We start from the raw sequence: 16,277 nt of genomic DNA, 5'->3' as shown, positions 1-16,277 counted from the left end.
TAGATATTTTAGACCTTGAAACTTCTCATCATGAATAGGAAAAATAATGTATGCTTTACTATCACTTCTCTAAAAATAAAAATAAAAATATAAGTTTGTATACAAAATACTTCGCGTTCAACACAAAATCACTCTATCTCAAAGGGTGTAATGTAGACAGCCTGCTCTAATAGATAAGGATCGAGTCCTACTTTAAGTTTTTCATATTTTTTATTATTCCTCTTTCTTTCCTCTTTTTTTTTTTTTTCTGTCAAGATCTACAAGGATTTAAATATGGCATAAAAATTACAAAGTGGAATAGAAATTTGGATGATTCGCTTACATATCCTATCATACGAACAAGAAGACAAGGTCTTTTTTCTAAAATATAATTTCTTTTGATATTCGTATTAGAATCTCATTTAATTCAAATTCATGTCATATATGATTTATTAAAATCACAAACGCTTCTTATTAAGATTTTCTCTCTACCAAAAATTTAAACCTAAAATTTCTGATTAAATAAAAATGAACAAATCATATTCATTCCACCATATCTGTTATGATATTACAAATTCCAGCCAAACCAAATAATGAAATAAAAAAGACCAAATTAAGTAGCTCACATATAAAGTTACCTTATTATTATTATTATTATTATTATTATTATTATTATTATTATTATTATTATTATTATTATTATTATTATTATTATACATGCAAAAGTAACATATAAGATATTGGAAACACGTAAAGGATTTTTTTTTTGAAAAAATCTAGAAGATCACACCTAAAATTTTGATCTATGATTTAAAATTAAAATAATATTGAACTAGAATTTTTTAATTTATCTTTACAGATCATAATTCACATGTTTATATGTGATAATAACAAGATTAATTGTTATCCTATTTGATTTACATTGTTATTTAAATTGAACTCCTTAATAATATCTACTTTCGTCTTTGTTAGTAGACAATGAACTATAGTTAGAGAAAAAAAATACTATTAAAAATGAAATTAATAAATATATTCGAGGTAAATTCAAAATTTTAAGGGTTAAAATGCATTTAAAAATACAATTAGAATACAGAATGAAGTTTATAGATCATACCATTAATACATTATTATAACAAAATTTGTAAGATTAATATAACAAATACGTATTTCAAATTAACATCTTAAATTTCATTATAAATATAAAAATCATACCATTAAGAAAAGTAGTGATGATTCATGAAATCATTTGTGCTCATTACATTGCCATTATCTAGTTTGAGTTGGTAGGATTAATTTTAAACTTATAAAGCAAAAACAAAAATAATAAATAAATAAATAAACTTACTAAAAAATAAAAATTGAAATGGGATTGCTACAACTCATCACAATACCCATCACTCAACCCCAACTCATTCTCATTATTTTTTATTAGACATATATAAATATTTTTAGAATTTCTATTTGAGTACCAAATTTTTTTTAAAAAAAGAGAGTAAGAAATTACATATTTTCCTAAAATAATCTTTCCATGAAAAATACTTTCCTCCATTCTGAACATACTTAAGGGTTAAAATGATAACTTGATATTTGTTGCTGGTGAGAAATAACATGCATGTATCTTGTAGAATTAGTCGAGGTACAAATAAGCTAGCCGGAACACCATGATCATAAAAAAAATATACTCAATTATATTTTGATTTTAAAAAAATAACAATTAGTATTATAAATTATTTATTTTTAGCAAGGACGACAAGTAAAATGATCCGATCGAAATAACAAACAATGTTTACGTTGATTCCATTTTTAGTAATCCCAATAACGACACTAAAATATTGTCCAGAGTGGAAAAAGTCACAAATGAGTTTAAGTTCAAACCTTGATAGTATAAACTTTGTTTATACTCTAATAATAATTTAATAACTTAATAAATATTACAATACGTAGTATGTTATAATATATTGTGGTAGATCTAAGATTTGAATATTGTGGAAGTTCGGAATTCTATTATAGATCATTTGATTATTGAGTTTGAAATTTATTATTTAAATTTATTTAGCAAATTTTTATTTTTAACATACATAAAAAGTATATGAGGTAAACTAAGTGAATTGTAATAAACTCGCAACTAATTAAGCACTTCATTTGTCTTTGATAATATGGTTAAACAAATATTGATACGTATAAATAATTATTTAAATTTAGTGTATACAATATAAATTCAAAACTGATCGTACTTGATATTAACATATATTTACATCAATTTAATAAATATATAACACATGTCTTAACTTACGCTTTTATTGTTTCACCATAGTCAATTAGTATATATATGACTCACGTAAACATCATATGCATATAAGTTTTTATTGATTTAGGGGCTTAATTATGAGTTCACATAAATTTAATTAAAAAAATCTACTAATTACTTGCCAGAATTCATAAACTTCAATTTTAAATTCTATTAATCCATGAAAAGATAACTCTCTCAAATTGAATAAGTTTGGCCGGGTCATTTATTAGTTCAGCCTAACTAATTTCAGCACATAAAAAATTGGCCTTAAATATAATCTAAATCGATCCATACGAGATAGATCTTGTCAACAAAAAAAATAATTAAAGAGACATTTTTTAAATTTAATATGTTATACATAATCATAATAAAGAAAAAAAAAGTTTCATTAGTACTATAAAATATAAAAGAACAAATAGAATTGACGGATCAAATTATGGTAGACATATTAGCTCATTCAGTTCAAATAATTTATGAACACCCCAATAATCCACATATTTATTATCTCAATCTTATTTTACCCTCAAATTTAGGTCAACCTGCCAATTTTATGTTATATATAGTCATAATTTTAAAAAAATCATTAGTTACTATAATATATATATATATATATGAAAAAATTGAAACTTAGTAAGAATTGACAAGTTATGTTATCATCTATATTTTAGTCAAAATATTTTTTGAATAGAATTACAATTCACAAAATTTTATTACCTTAATCTATTCTAACCCGTTCGAATTCAGGTCAACCTTCCCCCCAATTGATACTCTACTTGAATCTATTGTATAACTGATATAAGAGTTGTTTGGATTGAATTTGATCCATATTTTAGCTTATATCAGTCAAAACCATTTTTGGACAAAATAATAACTCACATATATTTATTACTTGAATTTATGTTGACCATCCAAATTCAGGTCAACCTTCTCATTTGACACTCTATTTAAATTTATTCTAAAATTGATATAAAAATTACTCGGATGTAAATATTTCACCTTCAATTTAAAACTTATGGATTCGAGATACCAAAAAAATAAAATAAAAATTGGGAGTTCCTAATAAGGTAAAAAAATGAGTAAATTACCATGTTGAGAATACAAACAATATATCATTTTGGGAATTGATATTTTTTCTATTTTTATATTTAAGGAAGTTGCTTCTTTTTCTTGCTTGTAACTATAAATTGTGTCCCCCTTTCTCTTCTTGTGTCCAAAAACAATTAAACTTTTCTAGAGTTGTTCATTTTCTCTCTGAGTGAAATTTTCATACAAAAATGGCAGTTTCTTCAGGTCCTGTATTTAGAATTAACCAGCAGCCAAGTTCTCCATACTTGACAACTCCAAGATTTTACAACTTTACAAGAAAAACAGTGAGTAAATAAGATACCCCATTTGATTTTCTTGAATTTTTTGTGTTTTTTTCATGTAAAGTTTTGATCTTTTGTGGATTTTTGGTATAATTTTCTTAGCCTCATAAATTTTGTAGAAGTTTTTGTAAAGTTGTGATCTTTTTTAACTTTTATGATGTAATATGATTATCTGGTATCTGGAATGCACTGATATATTCTTGTTTTTTTCAGTTTCTTATAAATGCTTATGTAAAGTTATAATCTTTTGTTGTTTCTTTTGGTATAATATCTTGAGCTCTTGAAATTTGCTTTTTTCAGTTTCTTGTAAAAGCTTCAGTGAAGTTATGACTCTTCCGTTTTAATTTGTTTGTATTGGATACGGATTTTAAGAAAAGTAAAAATAGGGTTTTGAGTCTTGTGGTGTTACATTAAAGATACGTAGAATGTACAAAAATGTAAAGTTATGATCTTTTGTAGTTTTTTTTTGGTATAATCATCTAGTATCTTGAGCTCCTTTCTTGTAAAAGCTTCAGTGAAGTTATGACTCTTCCGTTTTAATTTGTTTGTCTGATTGATTGGATACGGAGTTTAAGAAAAGTCAAAATAGGCTTTTGAGTCTTGTAGTGTTACATTAAAGATACGTAGACTTGTAAAAGCTTCAGTGAAGTTATGACTCTTCCGTTTTTAATTTGTTTGTCTGATTGATTGATTACGGAGTTTAAGAAAAGTAAAAATAGGCTTTTGAGTCCTGTGGTGTTACATTAAAGATACATAGAATGTATAAAAATGTAAAGTTATGACCTTTTGTAGCTTTTTTGGTATAATCATCTGATATCTGAAACGCACTAGCTCGACTAATCTAGATGTTTTTGTTTCAGTTTCTTGTAAAAGCTTCTGTGAATGGCTCAGATGAAATCAATGGGAAGATGGTAAGAAAGGAAAAAAAAGTTAGTTTGCAGATTGATTTTTCAGGGGAAAAACCACCTACACCATTTTTGGATACAGTCAATTATCCAAAACATATGAAGAATCTATCCAAAATGGTAAACTCCTAATCAAACAATTAAAATAATTAAGCCATTTTTGGATTATTTGATTGATATGCTTTTTTTTTTTCGAATAAAAAACAGGATCTTGAACAGTTAGCTGCAGAAGTAAGAGCAGAGATTGTGTATTCAGTGGCGAAAACCGGAGGTCATTTGAGTTCAAGTTTAGGTGTTGTGGATTTAACTGTTGCTTTGCATCATGTTTTTGATACTCCTGAGGATAAAATTATATGGGATGTTGGTCATCAGGTGAATAAATCTTTGTTCTTTTTTATTTCCTTGAAGAATAGATAGTTTTATACGGAGTTAATGGTCAAAACACACCTGAAGTATCCTGGTTTTTTGAGTTGGATACCTGAACTATTAGGTATTCGAGTTTCCTACCTGGACTATCACCATATGTTCATCGAAACACATCCAACTATCAATTATTCACTTTTCCTACCTGAAATATCACCATCGTTCAGGTAGGAAAAGGAATGTTTTGATAAATATTTAGTGATAGTTTAGGTAGAAAACTCGCACATATGATAGTTCAGGTATGAAACTTGATAAAACGGAATAGTTTAGATGTGTTTTTGACCGTTCACTCTTTTATATATATAGTGGAAATTGAAGTGAACAAAAAAAAATTGCAGGCATATGCACACAAAATTTTGACAGGAAGGAGGTCTAAAATGCATACAATGAGAAAGACTTCAGGGCTAGCACCTTTTCCTAAAAGAGATGAAAGTGCTTATGATGCATTTGGTGCTGGGCATAGTTCAACAAGCATCTCTGCTGGTCTTGGTAATATTTTCAGTCCATGACTTCTTCGCTGCTTTATTTGCTTTACATACTTGATTTTTGATATGCTTGCTCGAGCCGAGGGTCTATTGGAAACAACCTTTCTACCTTCACAAGGTAGGGGTAAGGCTGCATACACATCACCCTCCCCAAACCTCACTTGTGGGATTATATTGGAAATGTTGTTGTTGTTGTTGTATAACGGTACAAGTTCAACTGTCAAAGTATTGTCCGCTCTGGCCTGACTTTTGGGGTCTCGCGGTTTTGTCAGCCGTTTTTAGCATTAAAGGTGAAGTTACAGTTGAGTTCTTGATTTGCCTTGTATGGCTCCTAACTTTCCCCTCACGTTCCAATGTGAGATTTACTCTTCACGTTGAACCCCTTTTTGAGTTCAGAGGTCCGTTGATGAATCCTAAGTACATAATTTGGAGTTTCTCTAAGTTAAATGATGTGCTGCAGGCATGGCGGTTGCTCGAGATCTTTTAGGAAACAACAACCATGTCATTTCTGTAATCGGAGACGGAGCCATGACTGCAGGACAAGCATATGAGGCCATGAATAATGCAGGATTCCTCGACTCGAATCTTATAGTCATACTGAATGATAATAAACAAGTTTCTTTACCAACCGCAACCTTAGATGGCCCTGCAACTCCAGTAGGAGCCCTCAGTAGTGCCTTAAGCAAAATCCAAGCTAGTCGTAAGTTTAGACAACTCCGCGAAGCTGCAAAGGTATATCTGGTTCATTTTTTCGCATACTTAGTTGTATTCGAGGATAGAAATTAAGCAAAGGTGTTAAAAGTACTTTTGTTTAATGTGTTTTGTAGAGTATAACAAAGCAAATTGGACCTCAAACACATGAAGTTGCAGCTAAAGTAGATGAATATGCAAGGGGAATGCTTAGTGCTTCTGGTTCCACACTTTTTGAGGAGCTAGGATTATATTACATCGGTCCAGTAGACGGACACAATATCGAAGACTTGATCACTATTCTAAAGAAGGTAAAAGCTATGCCTGCACCAGGACCAGTTCTAATTCACATTGTAACAGAGAAAGGAAAAGGATATCTTCCTGCAGAAGCAGCAGACGATAAAATGCACGGTATGGCAATTGGAAATAAGAAGATTACTACTTGTAATAAAATTTTGAAAAACTGAGATTTTTCGTTTGTGATGTTCAGGGGTGGCACAGTTTGATCCGAAAACAGGAAAGCAATTTAAGGCCAAGTCGCCTACGTTGTCATATACTCAATACTTTGCTGAATCACTGATCAAAGAAGCCGAAAATGATAAAAAGATTGTAGCTATCCATGCTGCAATGGGTGGTGGAACCGGCCTCAATTATTTCCAAAAACAATTTCCAGAACGTTGTTTTGACGTTGGCATTGCTGAGCAACATGCAGTTACTTTTGCAGCTGGCTTAGCAACAGAAGGTCTAAAACCATTTTGTGCTATCTACTCCTCGTTCTTACAACGAGGCTATGATCAGGTAACTAACAACACAATACAATACAATATAGTATTAAATGAAGGGTACTCTACAATATAAGTCTTGCATTTACGGATTGTTATACTGACATTGCATATTTGTAAAAAAAAGGTGGTGCACGACGTGGATCTTCAGAAGTTACCTGTCCGGTTTGCAATGGACCGAGCTGGTTTGGTTGGTGCAGACGGTCCAACACATTGTGGAGCATTTGATGTGACATACATGGCTTGTTTGCCAAATATGGTAGTCATGGCTCCATCTGACGAAGCAGAGCTAATGCATATGGTTGCAACAGCAGCAGCTATTGATGATAGGCCTAGTTGTTTCAGATTTCCTAGAGGAAATGGAATTGGTGCAGTTCTTCCTCTTAACAATAAGGGCATACCAATTGAGGTACAAAATCATTACCAATTCACCTCTAGTTTCAGCACTTAAAAGTACTGTGTTTGAACACTTGATGTTTTTATCAGCTAATCAAAACGGGCTCTAAATTACATCGCCTTTTTTATCTATGTTGTAATATTGGCAGGTTGGTAAGGGAAGAATACTGAGAGAAGGTGAAAGAGTTGCCATTTTGGGATATGGTTCGATAGTACAACAATGTTTGGGAGCTGCAGACATCCTAAACTCCCATGATGTAAGAGTAACAGTAGCTGATGCTAGGTTCTGCAAACCATTAGATGCTGATCTTATTAAGAGATTAGCCAAAGAACATGAAATCTTGATCACTGTTGAAGAAGGATCAATTGGAGGATTTGGCTCACATGTGTCTCATTTCTTAAGCCTAAACAGCATTTTGGATGGACCCCTTAAGGTAAAAATCACTACTGAATCTGTGTTTGATACGACAAAAGTCATTTTTCAAGAAAATATTTGTTTAGCTATGTTGTGCGGACTCTCCAACCGAGAGTCTTTCAGAAACATCCACTCTACCTCCACGAGGTAAGGGTAACATTGGGTATGTTATTGTTGTTGTGCGAACTCTCCAAATTGTTGTTGCCCTCGTGGCAGATCCTCCAAAAATGCACTACTTCTGGAGGATCCAACAAGCACCTAACAACGCTTTTGAAGAGTCCGAACAACGTAGTTTTCTAAGTCATATTTGGTTATCTGAAAATATTTTGTTAGAAAGAAAATGACTTCCCTTGCTTACATGCACAAGTCATTTTTCTTACGATTATCTTAACTCTTAGCTTCTTTTCTACTTTCTTTGACTAACACTACATGTCACGTAGGATGTTGGAGTTAAGGAGTTACCAAATATTAAACATGACATTCTGTTATTAAACAGATTGAAAAGGAAAGTAATTAAGACACATAAAATGAAATCGTAAAAAACATTTTCTAGGTCTATGGAAAATGACTTCCGTCATATCAAACATGTTCAAATATTATAAATTCATGAATCTTTTCTTTCAAGTGGATTTATTTATTTCCTTTTTTTTCTCACTATTTTTAATTTTAAATCTTGAATTTTGCAGTTGAGGTCAATGTTACTTCCAGATAGATACATTGATCATGGTTCACCAGTTGATCAAATTGAAGAAGCTGGTTTATCATCAAGGCATATTTGTGCTACAGTTCTAACATTATTGGGATGGCCACAAGAAGCTATGGTAGTAAATCAAATCTCCAAAATGCTATAGGTTCTACGGACCGATGCCTTCTGCTTCATCCGAGAGGAAAGAATCATAGATACGCCGGTCATTAGAAGGAAGAACCATCATACATTATTGGGAAGTGAAATTCTATAGAGTTTGTGGTAGTAGTGTACATTAGTGACATTTCATGAAGTGATGATCATATTGTAGAAAGTGTTGGTGAAATAAGATATTATTAGTATTATGTAGTAGTTTAACGTAGTAATCATATTGTAGAGAAACAGAAATTGTTAAATCTACTATATATATAAATAATATAAGTTCTTATGATCTTTCCTTTAATTTTTATTTTTTTTGAAACCCAAGGATAACTTGCAGCCAATACAACCTCTGCCACAGCCTCTTACCCTTCGAGTGAGCACTTTGTGCGCACTAGGTAAACCCCCATTGTGTAATAGCCTGCAAACCACACAGGGCATGCACTAGGCAAGCCCTATGCGACAGGGTCAACTTAGAAGATATTGAGGAGGGATCGGTCCCGGGTCATCCATGTGGATAACCACCCTTCAAACCAACTGAGCCATCCCGAAGGACCCTTTAAATTTCTTTTGTTAGTACAGAAATATTCATGTGTGTGTTAATCAGAAAAATCATGTGTAGTGATATATATATATGATAAAAATCACTAGAATTTCAACAAGTATAAGTTCTAAACCCATAATTTCATAAATGCAATGAGCTCAATGCTAATAGTTTTACATGTTGAACTCATCAACTTTAAGTTCCAAATCCGACTCTATAAAGGACGGTACACCACGTCTAGTACCGCATTAGCTCAACTAAGTTTGTATCAAGTGCTTTGTTGTTTAGCACTACTAAGCTTCACCGAAAGGCGAAAACTGTTGTATAACACAGAGGCTTTAAAGTCTAACGCCTAATTTCGAAAGCAAGCAGCTAGACAACATATATATATATGGAGCATGCATACTTACAGGTCACCAAATGCACCATCACTATTTTCTAATGACGAAGAAATACTCTTATCGACATATAAGGTAGCATCTATATTCTTGGTCAGTCTATGTCCCGGAGCACTGATTACAAGAAGATGAAGGCTTGAAGAAGGCTTTGTGCAATCTGGATCTGTTCAGGTGTACCGGAAATGATCACCTTTCCATCACATTCTCCAGGACCTGGATCTTGTAGGACAACTGTGGCTCCAGAGATCTGATATAGAAAACAGATACAATCAACATAAACTTAATGTGTTGATAATAATGCAAGTTTAATGACATGATTTTGACCCTAAAAAAGAAAACCTTGGGCTCGGAATCACATCGATTCATCCTAGTTTTCTTCCCTATCTTTTGTTACCTTCCCCTTTGCATTCTGTTGCTCTCATCTGTTTCCCTCTCTTCCTTTTTTTTCTTTTTCTGTTGTTTTATTCCTTTTCTTTTTAGGGGGTGTTGACCTTACCTCTTTCAGTCGAGTCAAATTGGAACCATCCTCACCATAAACAGAACCAAATTTTTGTTTTGGAACATTTATCACGACGGGTTTGCTTGCTGTCTCATTCTCATCCATCCTGATCAGCCAATGAAAAGTAAGAAACATCACAAAGCAGGTATATATAGCGTCCGAGGAATAAGAAATAACATATGTTTCCTAGGTTTTTTGCTTGTGGAAAACAAAATTGCCAGGTATCAAGCTGTCCTTATAAGATAACATTAAATAATAATAAAAAAAGAGCGAAGGGTCAAAAACACCACCCAAAGTCTGTTGCTCGGACTCTTCAAAAATGTCAACAGGTGTGTGTCAGAGTCGCCAAAAGTAATGTATTTTTGGAGAATCCGACACTGGTGCGGCATCACAAGTGAAGAGTACGCGCAACTAAGCCTAAAGTAGCCCGGTTTTTTGAGTTTCATATATGAACTTTCAAGTGGGTGAGTTTCCTTACTTGGAACTATCACCAAATGTTTATTGGAACACCCCTCACATATCAGTTGTTCCCTTTACTACCTGAATGATGCTGACAGTTGAGGTGTGTTTTAATAAATGATCGATAGTTCAAGTAGGAAAGGTAGAAAAGTAAATATTTGATAGTTCAAGTAGGGAACTCGCAAAAACGTGTACTTCAGGTGTGTTTTGACCATTACCGCTAAAAGAAAAATTAAAAAATAATAGTTATGTGTGCCAGTCAGAACTCAAACCTTCCACTCTCACGTCCACCATGAGAACTCTTCCAGCCACCCATGCTTTGTTTGACCGGCTTGCCCATCTTGCTATTCAATCTATCCTTGAACTGCAAAAAAAAATACCTTTCAAATATTAAATCCCCAAGAGATATTCCAGACAAAGAATCCCCCATAAGCAAATAGGATACAGCTTTCAAACCTTGTCCTGTAACAATGTATGAGGACCACCAAGATTTGGTCCAAAGCCAAGGTGATCCGTTTGGTAAAGAGAAGAAAAGCTGGACAAGTGATTCGGCTGAGAAGGCATACTAGTACCAAATTCATGTTTACTGCTCTCGGAGCGCGAAGAACAAGAATAGTTTGTAGGTACTGCTCCTTCAGAAACCAAGCTGGAAAAGACCATTTCCCTCAGCCTACCAGTAAGTTGAATAAGGGCATTCCTCACGTTATCATGCTCGCCAATGATCTGCAGAATAACACCTTTATCATCCAGTTGCAAATAAAGCAAAAATGAGCGCAAAAAATATTTTAAAGTCAAAAGTTGCATTAAAGGGCATAATAGAAGAAACAATCCATATACCGGGTAACAATTATTTGTGATCAAGGTTTAGTTCACTAGTCTTTTTATTCTTGCTAGAGATTTGTTTATCAGTAGAAAATGTAAAAAAATAAATAGTGCAAGAGCCTAAGTATTCAAATATAGGACTACTACTACTGCTAGTCTAAATGGAGCAACATGGACCATGAGAATTCACACACACACGAACACACAGTGAACTCCAACTAGCTTGGGATTTAGGCATGGTGGTTGCGTTTAATTAGTACATGTGGCAAATCAACTATAGACATCCAATTTGCAATGGAGAGACTACCTTATGAGAAGAATATTAAAAGTACAAGTAGGGGTCATTTGGTAGTTGGTTAGGCAATTTATATAGTTGGCATGTGAAAGTAGTGTAATCAAATGACCTAATTAGTTAAACCAGCATCCTGTAAGCTTCCCAGTTCAAGTTTGAAGACATTGGTTATGGGTAGTTGGAATTACTGATCTGTGATATTATCTCAAATAGCAACAAGAACTCCCATGCAAGAACAGGAGACATTAAACTAGATCCATGCAGAAACCTTGAATTATTTCAACGTGGATTAATGCAATTTACCTTAAGTTTCTGAACTTCAATGCATGAACTTTGGAAGCACTTAAAAGAAAGAACATTGAAGATTTAATTTAACTCTAGGTTTAAACTTTATCTAGCAAGATAAGTGTTAAATATCATGGTTACAATGACAAGTTGTGATGTGTGCTAGATTATCTGGATGTTGCAATAATTGAAGCAAGATGACTTTTTTCCTTCTTATGAAGTTGAAGAGAAGTTATCAATACAACAATAACTATGCTCAATCCCAAATAAGTTGGGGTCGGCTATATCATTTCGTCATTTAAGCTCATATCATATCATCATCCTAATAAATAAATAAAATAAAAGTGAAAAATACGTTTAAAATATAGATGAATAATACTTGCAATAAAAGTTTTATACGTGCCTAAAACCTATCCTCAACCAGTAGCTATCACGTAAATGGCTCTTTTTCTTCCATAGTCAAACATTTTACACTGTTCTTTTCCAATTTTGTTATTGGTTAACATAGAGGCGAACCAAAATTTAGTTATTATGGCTACAAAACACATTTAAGGAAGTACAGAACTGTCACTAGTTTGACTCATAGAGATCGAAGTAGTAGTTTACGCTCATACCTGCACTATTTTGTCATTCTCTGCAGCACAGTTTGGAGCGTTCTCTGCATCCAATAGCTGTACTTCAACCCCCATCGCTGAACCTATATCCAATGAAACTATTCCCTTTTCATCAAGGAGGCATTTAACTTCATGCGGCCCAACTAAGATTCTTGCACTTATTGAGCCAGCCTTAATGTGTCCATGTTCACGGCTAACTTCTACAGATCTTTCAAACACTCGATCTGTGGCAACTTGTGCAGGCGAGTACAATGGCTTCCGGATCTAAAGAAGATCTCAAAACAGTTAGAGAAAACAGCATTTGTAAATACCTGTCAAAGTGTCATAAATGAAGCACAATGGAAAATTGCATGACTAGAAGTTAAATAATGAGGAAGCATGATAGTCACTGAACTTCAAGCGAAGATATGATGGCCACACGCTCTTTTGACCGTACTGTTGGAGTGGAAAACTTTATAGAAGCTCCAGTATCTTTCTCTAGAGCTTTGACAATATGGGCACCCTTACCAATCACACCTCCAGCAGAGATATAAGAGCAAAGCAATCTAAAGACTACTTTTCTTTGAGTAGAGTCAGAATCCAGATTCAGAACTCTATCAACATTGGATGACAATGAATGGGCTACTGAAGAATGATTAATGGCATTTCTCGGCAAAGGTTGTATTGAGGATTTGGTATCCAGAGGATAGTCCGCAGGTTGTTCATGGGATGCACCTTTTGAAGTAACTTGGTCTTTGTATCTCTCAGCTGGTAAACGAACTTGAAGACGCCGAGAAACATGAACCAATGCTCTCTTTACCACAGCAATTACACCCATTATCTGCATTGTTTTGAAAATTCAATTAGAGATTGAGTAAATCAAATGCATGCGTTTCCCCTTCAAAGAAAATCACTTCATTTGCCACATCCAAATGTATCTCAATTTTCCATAACAAAAGACAAGCTTGGAAAAAAATATCAGAGTAAGGAGTTCTTTTCTGATTTGTCAATGTACTCTCCACTTCATGGGACGTAAACCAAATATACAAAAGGAAATAATGCTAGTAAAAGGATGCAAATAGAATAAAAGGATGCAAAAGTTGTGACATGCCACAATGCTTCTCAAACGCTGTCTTTCCGTTGAGAAAAAAAAAGAAGCCCATTTCCAGATCTAGTAAGTCCTTCATTTCACCTCACCAAATAACAACTACCTTTCCCAACACTCACATCAATTCACACACTAAGTTTTCCCTCCTTTATTTTTCAATGATTATTTTTTGGTGTGGCTGTCAAACATGTGGCAGCTATATCAGGAACTTTGATTTATCTCAAAGATTACCAAAATTACCAGATTCCATCTGCATCCAACTGTAAGGCAAGAGGTCAACACAGTTGTGGCACGTGGCAGCCACATGAGAGAAACCCTTCCGTCAAAACTACATTTTATTAACATTCTCACCAGACTCTAAAGAAAAGATTAGTCCTACGATCTGATATTTCATTTCTTCTCTAGTTAACATCTAAAAGTTGGTGGCGGCAAACACATTGAACTAACTACTGAAAGCAATTTGAATTGTCAATACTCAATAAAACAACGCCTAAATCTCAAACTAGTTGGAATTTCTATGTAAATATTCTATATTCATTCTACATTCTCAATCTTTATGAGGTAGGGGTAAGGTCAGCGTATACTTTACCCTTCCCACACCCGCTTGTGGGATTACACTGAGTATGTTGTTGTTGTTGTTGTTATCTTCTATATTCGTTCCACTCCATTTCATTTCAGTATTCAATAATTTGTGACAAGTTAGGGGTTATCTAAGAGAGTTCTCTCAATAGCAAACACATTAAACTAACTATTGAAAGCAATTTGAAATGTCAATACAACGGCGACGACTCAATCTCATACTAGTTGGAATTTCTATATAAATATTCTATATTCATTCCACATTTTCAATCTTTATGAGGTAGAGGTAAGGTCTACATACACTCTACCCTCCCCAGAGCCCACTTGTGAGATTACATTGGGTATGTTGTTGTTGTTGTTGTTATCTTCTATAATCATTCCACTCCATTTCATTTTAGTACTCAATAATTTGTGACAAGTTTGGGGTTCTCTCAATAGCAAACACATTAAACTATCTATTGATAGCAATTTGAAATGTCAATATAACGGCGCCTCAATCTCAAACTAGTTGGAATTTTTATATAAATCTTCTATACATTCTCTATCTTTATAAGGTAGGATAAGATCTGTGTACACTCTACCTTCCCCACCTTCCCCAGACCTCACTAATGGGATTACACTGGTATGTTGTTGTTGTCGTTATCTTCTATAATCATTCTACTCCATTTCATTTCAGTACTCAATAACTTGTGACAAGTTAGGGTTCTCTCAATCTCATTGCCATACGATCACTAAACGAACGAAAAAGACTAATACCAAACACCAAAATAATATAAGCATACAATGTATATACAACACATTAATTCTAGGAACATGCCCTCACCTGAATCAATTCTTCTCCCGGGATGGCACAAGCTGGAAGCTGCTCTTTCGTCAAAACCTTAATCTTAGCTCCTGTACTTTTCCTTATACCATCCACAATTACACCACCTTTTCCCATTAAAGCTCCAATTTGACCAGAAATCGCAAGCAATCTGCACCCAACTGCTCCACCATTCCCTTCCAGCTGCAAAACCCTTTCGTAAACCCGAATCAAACCTTCCTGTGCTCTAGAAACTTCCACTACCTCAACTTCCTCATTACTCCCATCATAGCTTATCCTGATTTTCCTATCGATAATCGAATCACCTATGATGTTCACAACCCGTTCATGGCAATTCGGTAACGGTTCCTCAAACCGGATTCTGCACCCGGTTTGAGCTTCCAGCTGCCTAATTAAACCTCCGGAGTTCCCGATGACTCCGCCAGCTGTGCTGACGTGGCAGAGTAAGCGGAAATGAACTTGACCCGTTTGAAGTACCGCTGTTGGATCTCCGCCGCTACCGCTACCGCTGCCGAACCTTTTGATCGGCGGACGGTAGTGGTTTTGGTTGTTCATTTTTGTTTTTCAGACGAAAAACAGAAAGAGAATTGAGATCTTTTTTTCTAGTTTATATAAAATTGTTGTATATAGATAGTTTCTATAACATAAAAAGAAAATCCTATGCTTTTCGCCGGCGGCGGAAGGAGGAGCACGGCGTATGAGGACCTCCCGGCGGTGGCTGCTGACAAAAAGTGTAGTGGTGATAAAATGTGCGTTAAGAATCTATTTATATATTATATGACTTTGTAAGGACTTGAGTGTGACTCTGTGTGTGTGTTTTTGTTTGTCTTTTTCTTTTTTTCCGAATCGGATCATCTGTCACGTAAACACTCCAATTTTAAATATATAAATATTTTAATTTATTTTTAAAAAATTGTGTTAAGTTAGTATTAGGTGTTGACGAGGTATAATGACAAAAGTTGAAGTGTTTAATTGTTAATTGAGAAGTAAATTAAGATGTCTAAATATAAATTGTCAAAATTAAAATATTTTATTTATCAGTTGAGATTAAATTTGAATGTTGATTTATGGATTATATTTTTTTTTCCTCTTGTAATAAGGGTGTGTTTTGGATGTGAGATTATTGAATGTTTTTTTTTTCATTTTTTGCAATTGGGTAGTAGTAGTTATTATACTAACTATATGGCGGAGCTAGATAGACATGAAAGTGTTTATCAAAATCTTATTAGTTGGAAAATTATGTTTTATATATCAAAATCTAATAAATAATGTATGTTCTGATGAAATTTCTATCTCTGA

The 16,277-nt window shown here is 33.7% G+C and overlaps 2 protein-coding genes across 3 annotated transcripts; one reads left to right on the top strand and one right to left on the bottom strand.

The window, feature by feature from the left end:
- Positions 1-3,464: 3,464 nt before the first annotated feature.
- On the top strand, positions 3,465-8,812 carry LOC125837129 (probable 1-deoxy-D-xylulose-5-phosphate synthase 2, chloroplastic). The gene is made up of 10 exons (XM_049516272.1): positions 3,465-3,639; positions 4,497-4,661; positions 4,749-4,913; positions 5,303-5,453; positions 5,910-6,181; positions 6,277-6,550; positions 6,630-6,937; positions 7,049-7,330; positions 7,467-7,751; positions 8,419-8,812. Exons 1-10 carry the CDS (start codon positions 3,544-3,546, stop codon positions 8,581-8,583), a joined length of 2,163 nt encoding a protein of 720 aa, XP_049372229.1. The 5' UTR covers positions 3,465-3,543; the 3' UTR covers positions 8,584-8,812.
- Positions 8,813-9,511: 699 nt separating this feature from the next.
- Positions 9,512-15,613, bottom strand: LOC125837131 (KH domain-containing protein HEN4-like). Of its 2 annotated transcripts, none has more exons than XM_049516275.1 (7): positions 14,979-15,613; positions 12,881-13,309; positions 12,490-12,750; positions 10,933-11,199; positions 10,749-10,840; positions 10,015-10,123; positions 9,512-9,765 (listed from the first exon to the last, which is right to left on the bottom strand). In XM_049516275.1, the coding sequence occupies exons 1-7, from the start codon at positions 15,531-15,533 to the stop codon at positions 9,637-9,639; spliced, it is 1,842 nt and encodes a 613-aa protein (XP_049372232.1). In that variant the 5' UTR covers positions 15,534-15,613; the 3' UTR covers positions 9,512-9,636. The 2 variants fall into 2 exon arrangements, with proteins under 2 accessions (XP_049372232.1, XP_049372231.1); XM_049516274.1 differs by having other exon boundaries at positions 12,490-12,753; positions 12,884-13,309.
- Between the last annotated feature and the right edge of the window lie 664 nt (positions 15,614-16,277).

Source organism: Solanum verrucosum, unplaced genomic scaffold, assembly GCF_900185275.1.
Source record: "Solanum verrucosum unplaced genomic scaffold, falcon-dt-bn FXZP01000165.1, whole genome shotgun sequence".
Lineage (NCBI taxonomy): Eukaryota > Viridiplantae > Streptophyta > Magnoliopsida > Solanales > Solanaceae > Solanum > Solanum verrucosum.
The sequence above is the reverse complement of the archived record's forward strand: the minus strand, read 5'-3'. Positions and strand labels throughout refer to the sequence as shown.

Bases quoted from the DNA above. Each gene is read 5' to 3' on its own strand.
- LOC125837129 (XM_049516272.1), top strand. From the start codon at position 3,544: ATGGCAGTTTCTTCAGGTCCTGTATTTAGAATTAACCAGCAGCCAAGT. The intron at 6,551-6,629 runs GTATGGCAATTG...TGTGATGTTCAG, and splicing joins AGCAGACGATAAAATGCACG to GGGTGGCACAGTTTGATCCG. The intron at 7,331-7,466 runs GTACAAAATCAT...TAATATTGGCAG, and splicing joins ATAAGGGCATACCAATTGAG to GTTGGTAAGGGAAGAATACT.
- LOC125837131 (XM_049516275.1), bottom strand. From the start codon at position 15,533: ATGAACAACCAAAACCACTACCGTCCGCCGATCAAAAGGTTCGGCAGC. The intron at 13,310-14,978 runs GTGAGGGCATGT...AAAACAATGCAG, and splicing joins CGGGAGAAGAATTGATTCAG to ATAATGGGTGTAATTGCTGT. The intron at 12,751-12,880 runs CAGTGACTATCA...CTTCTTTAGATC, and splicing joins TCATATCTTCGCTTGAAGTT to CGGAAGCCATTGTACTCGCC.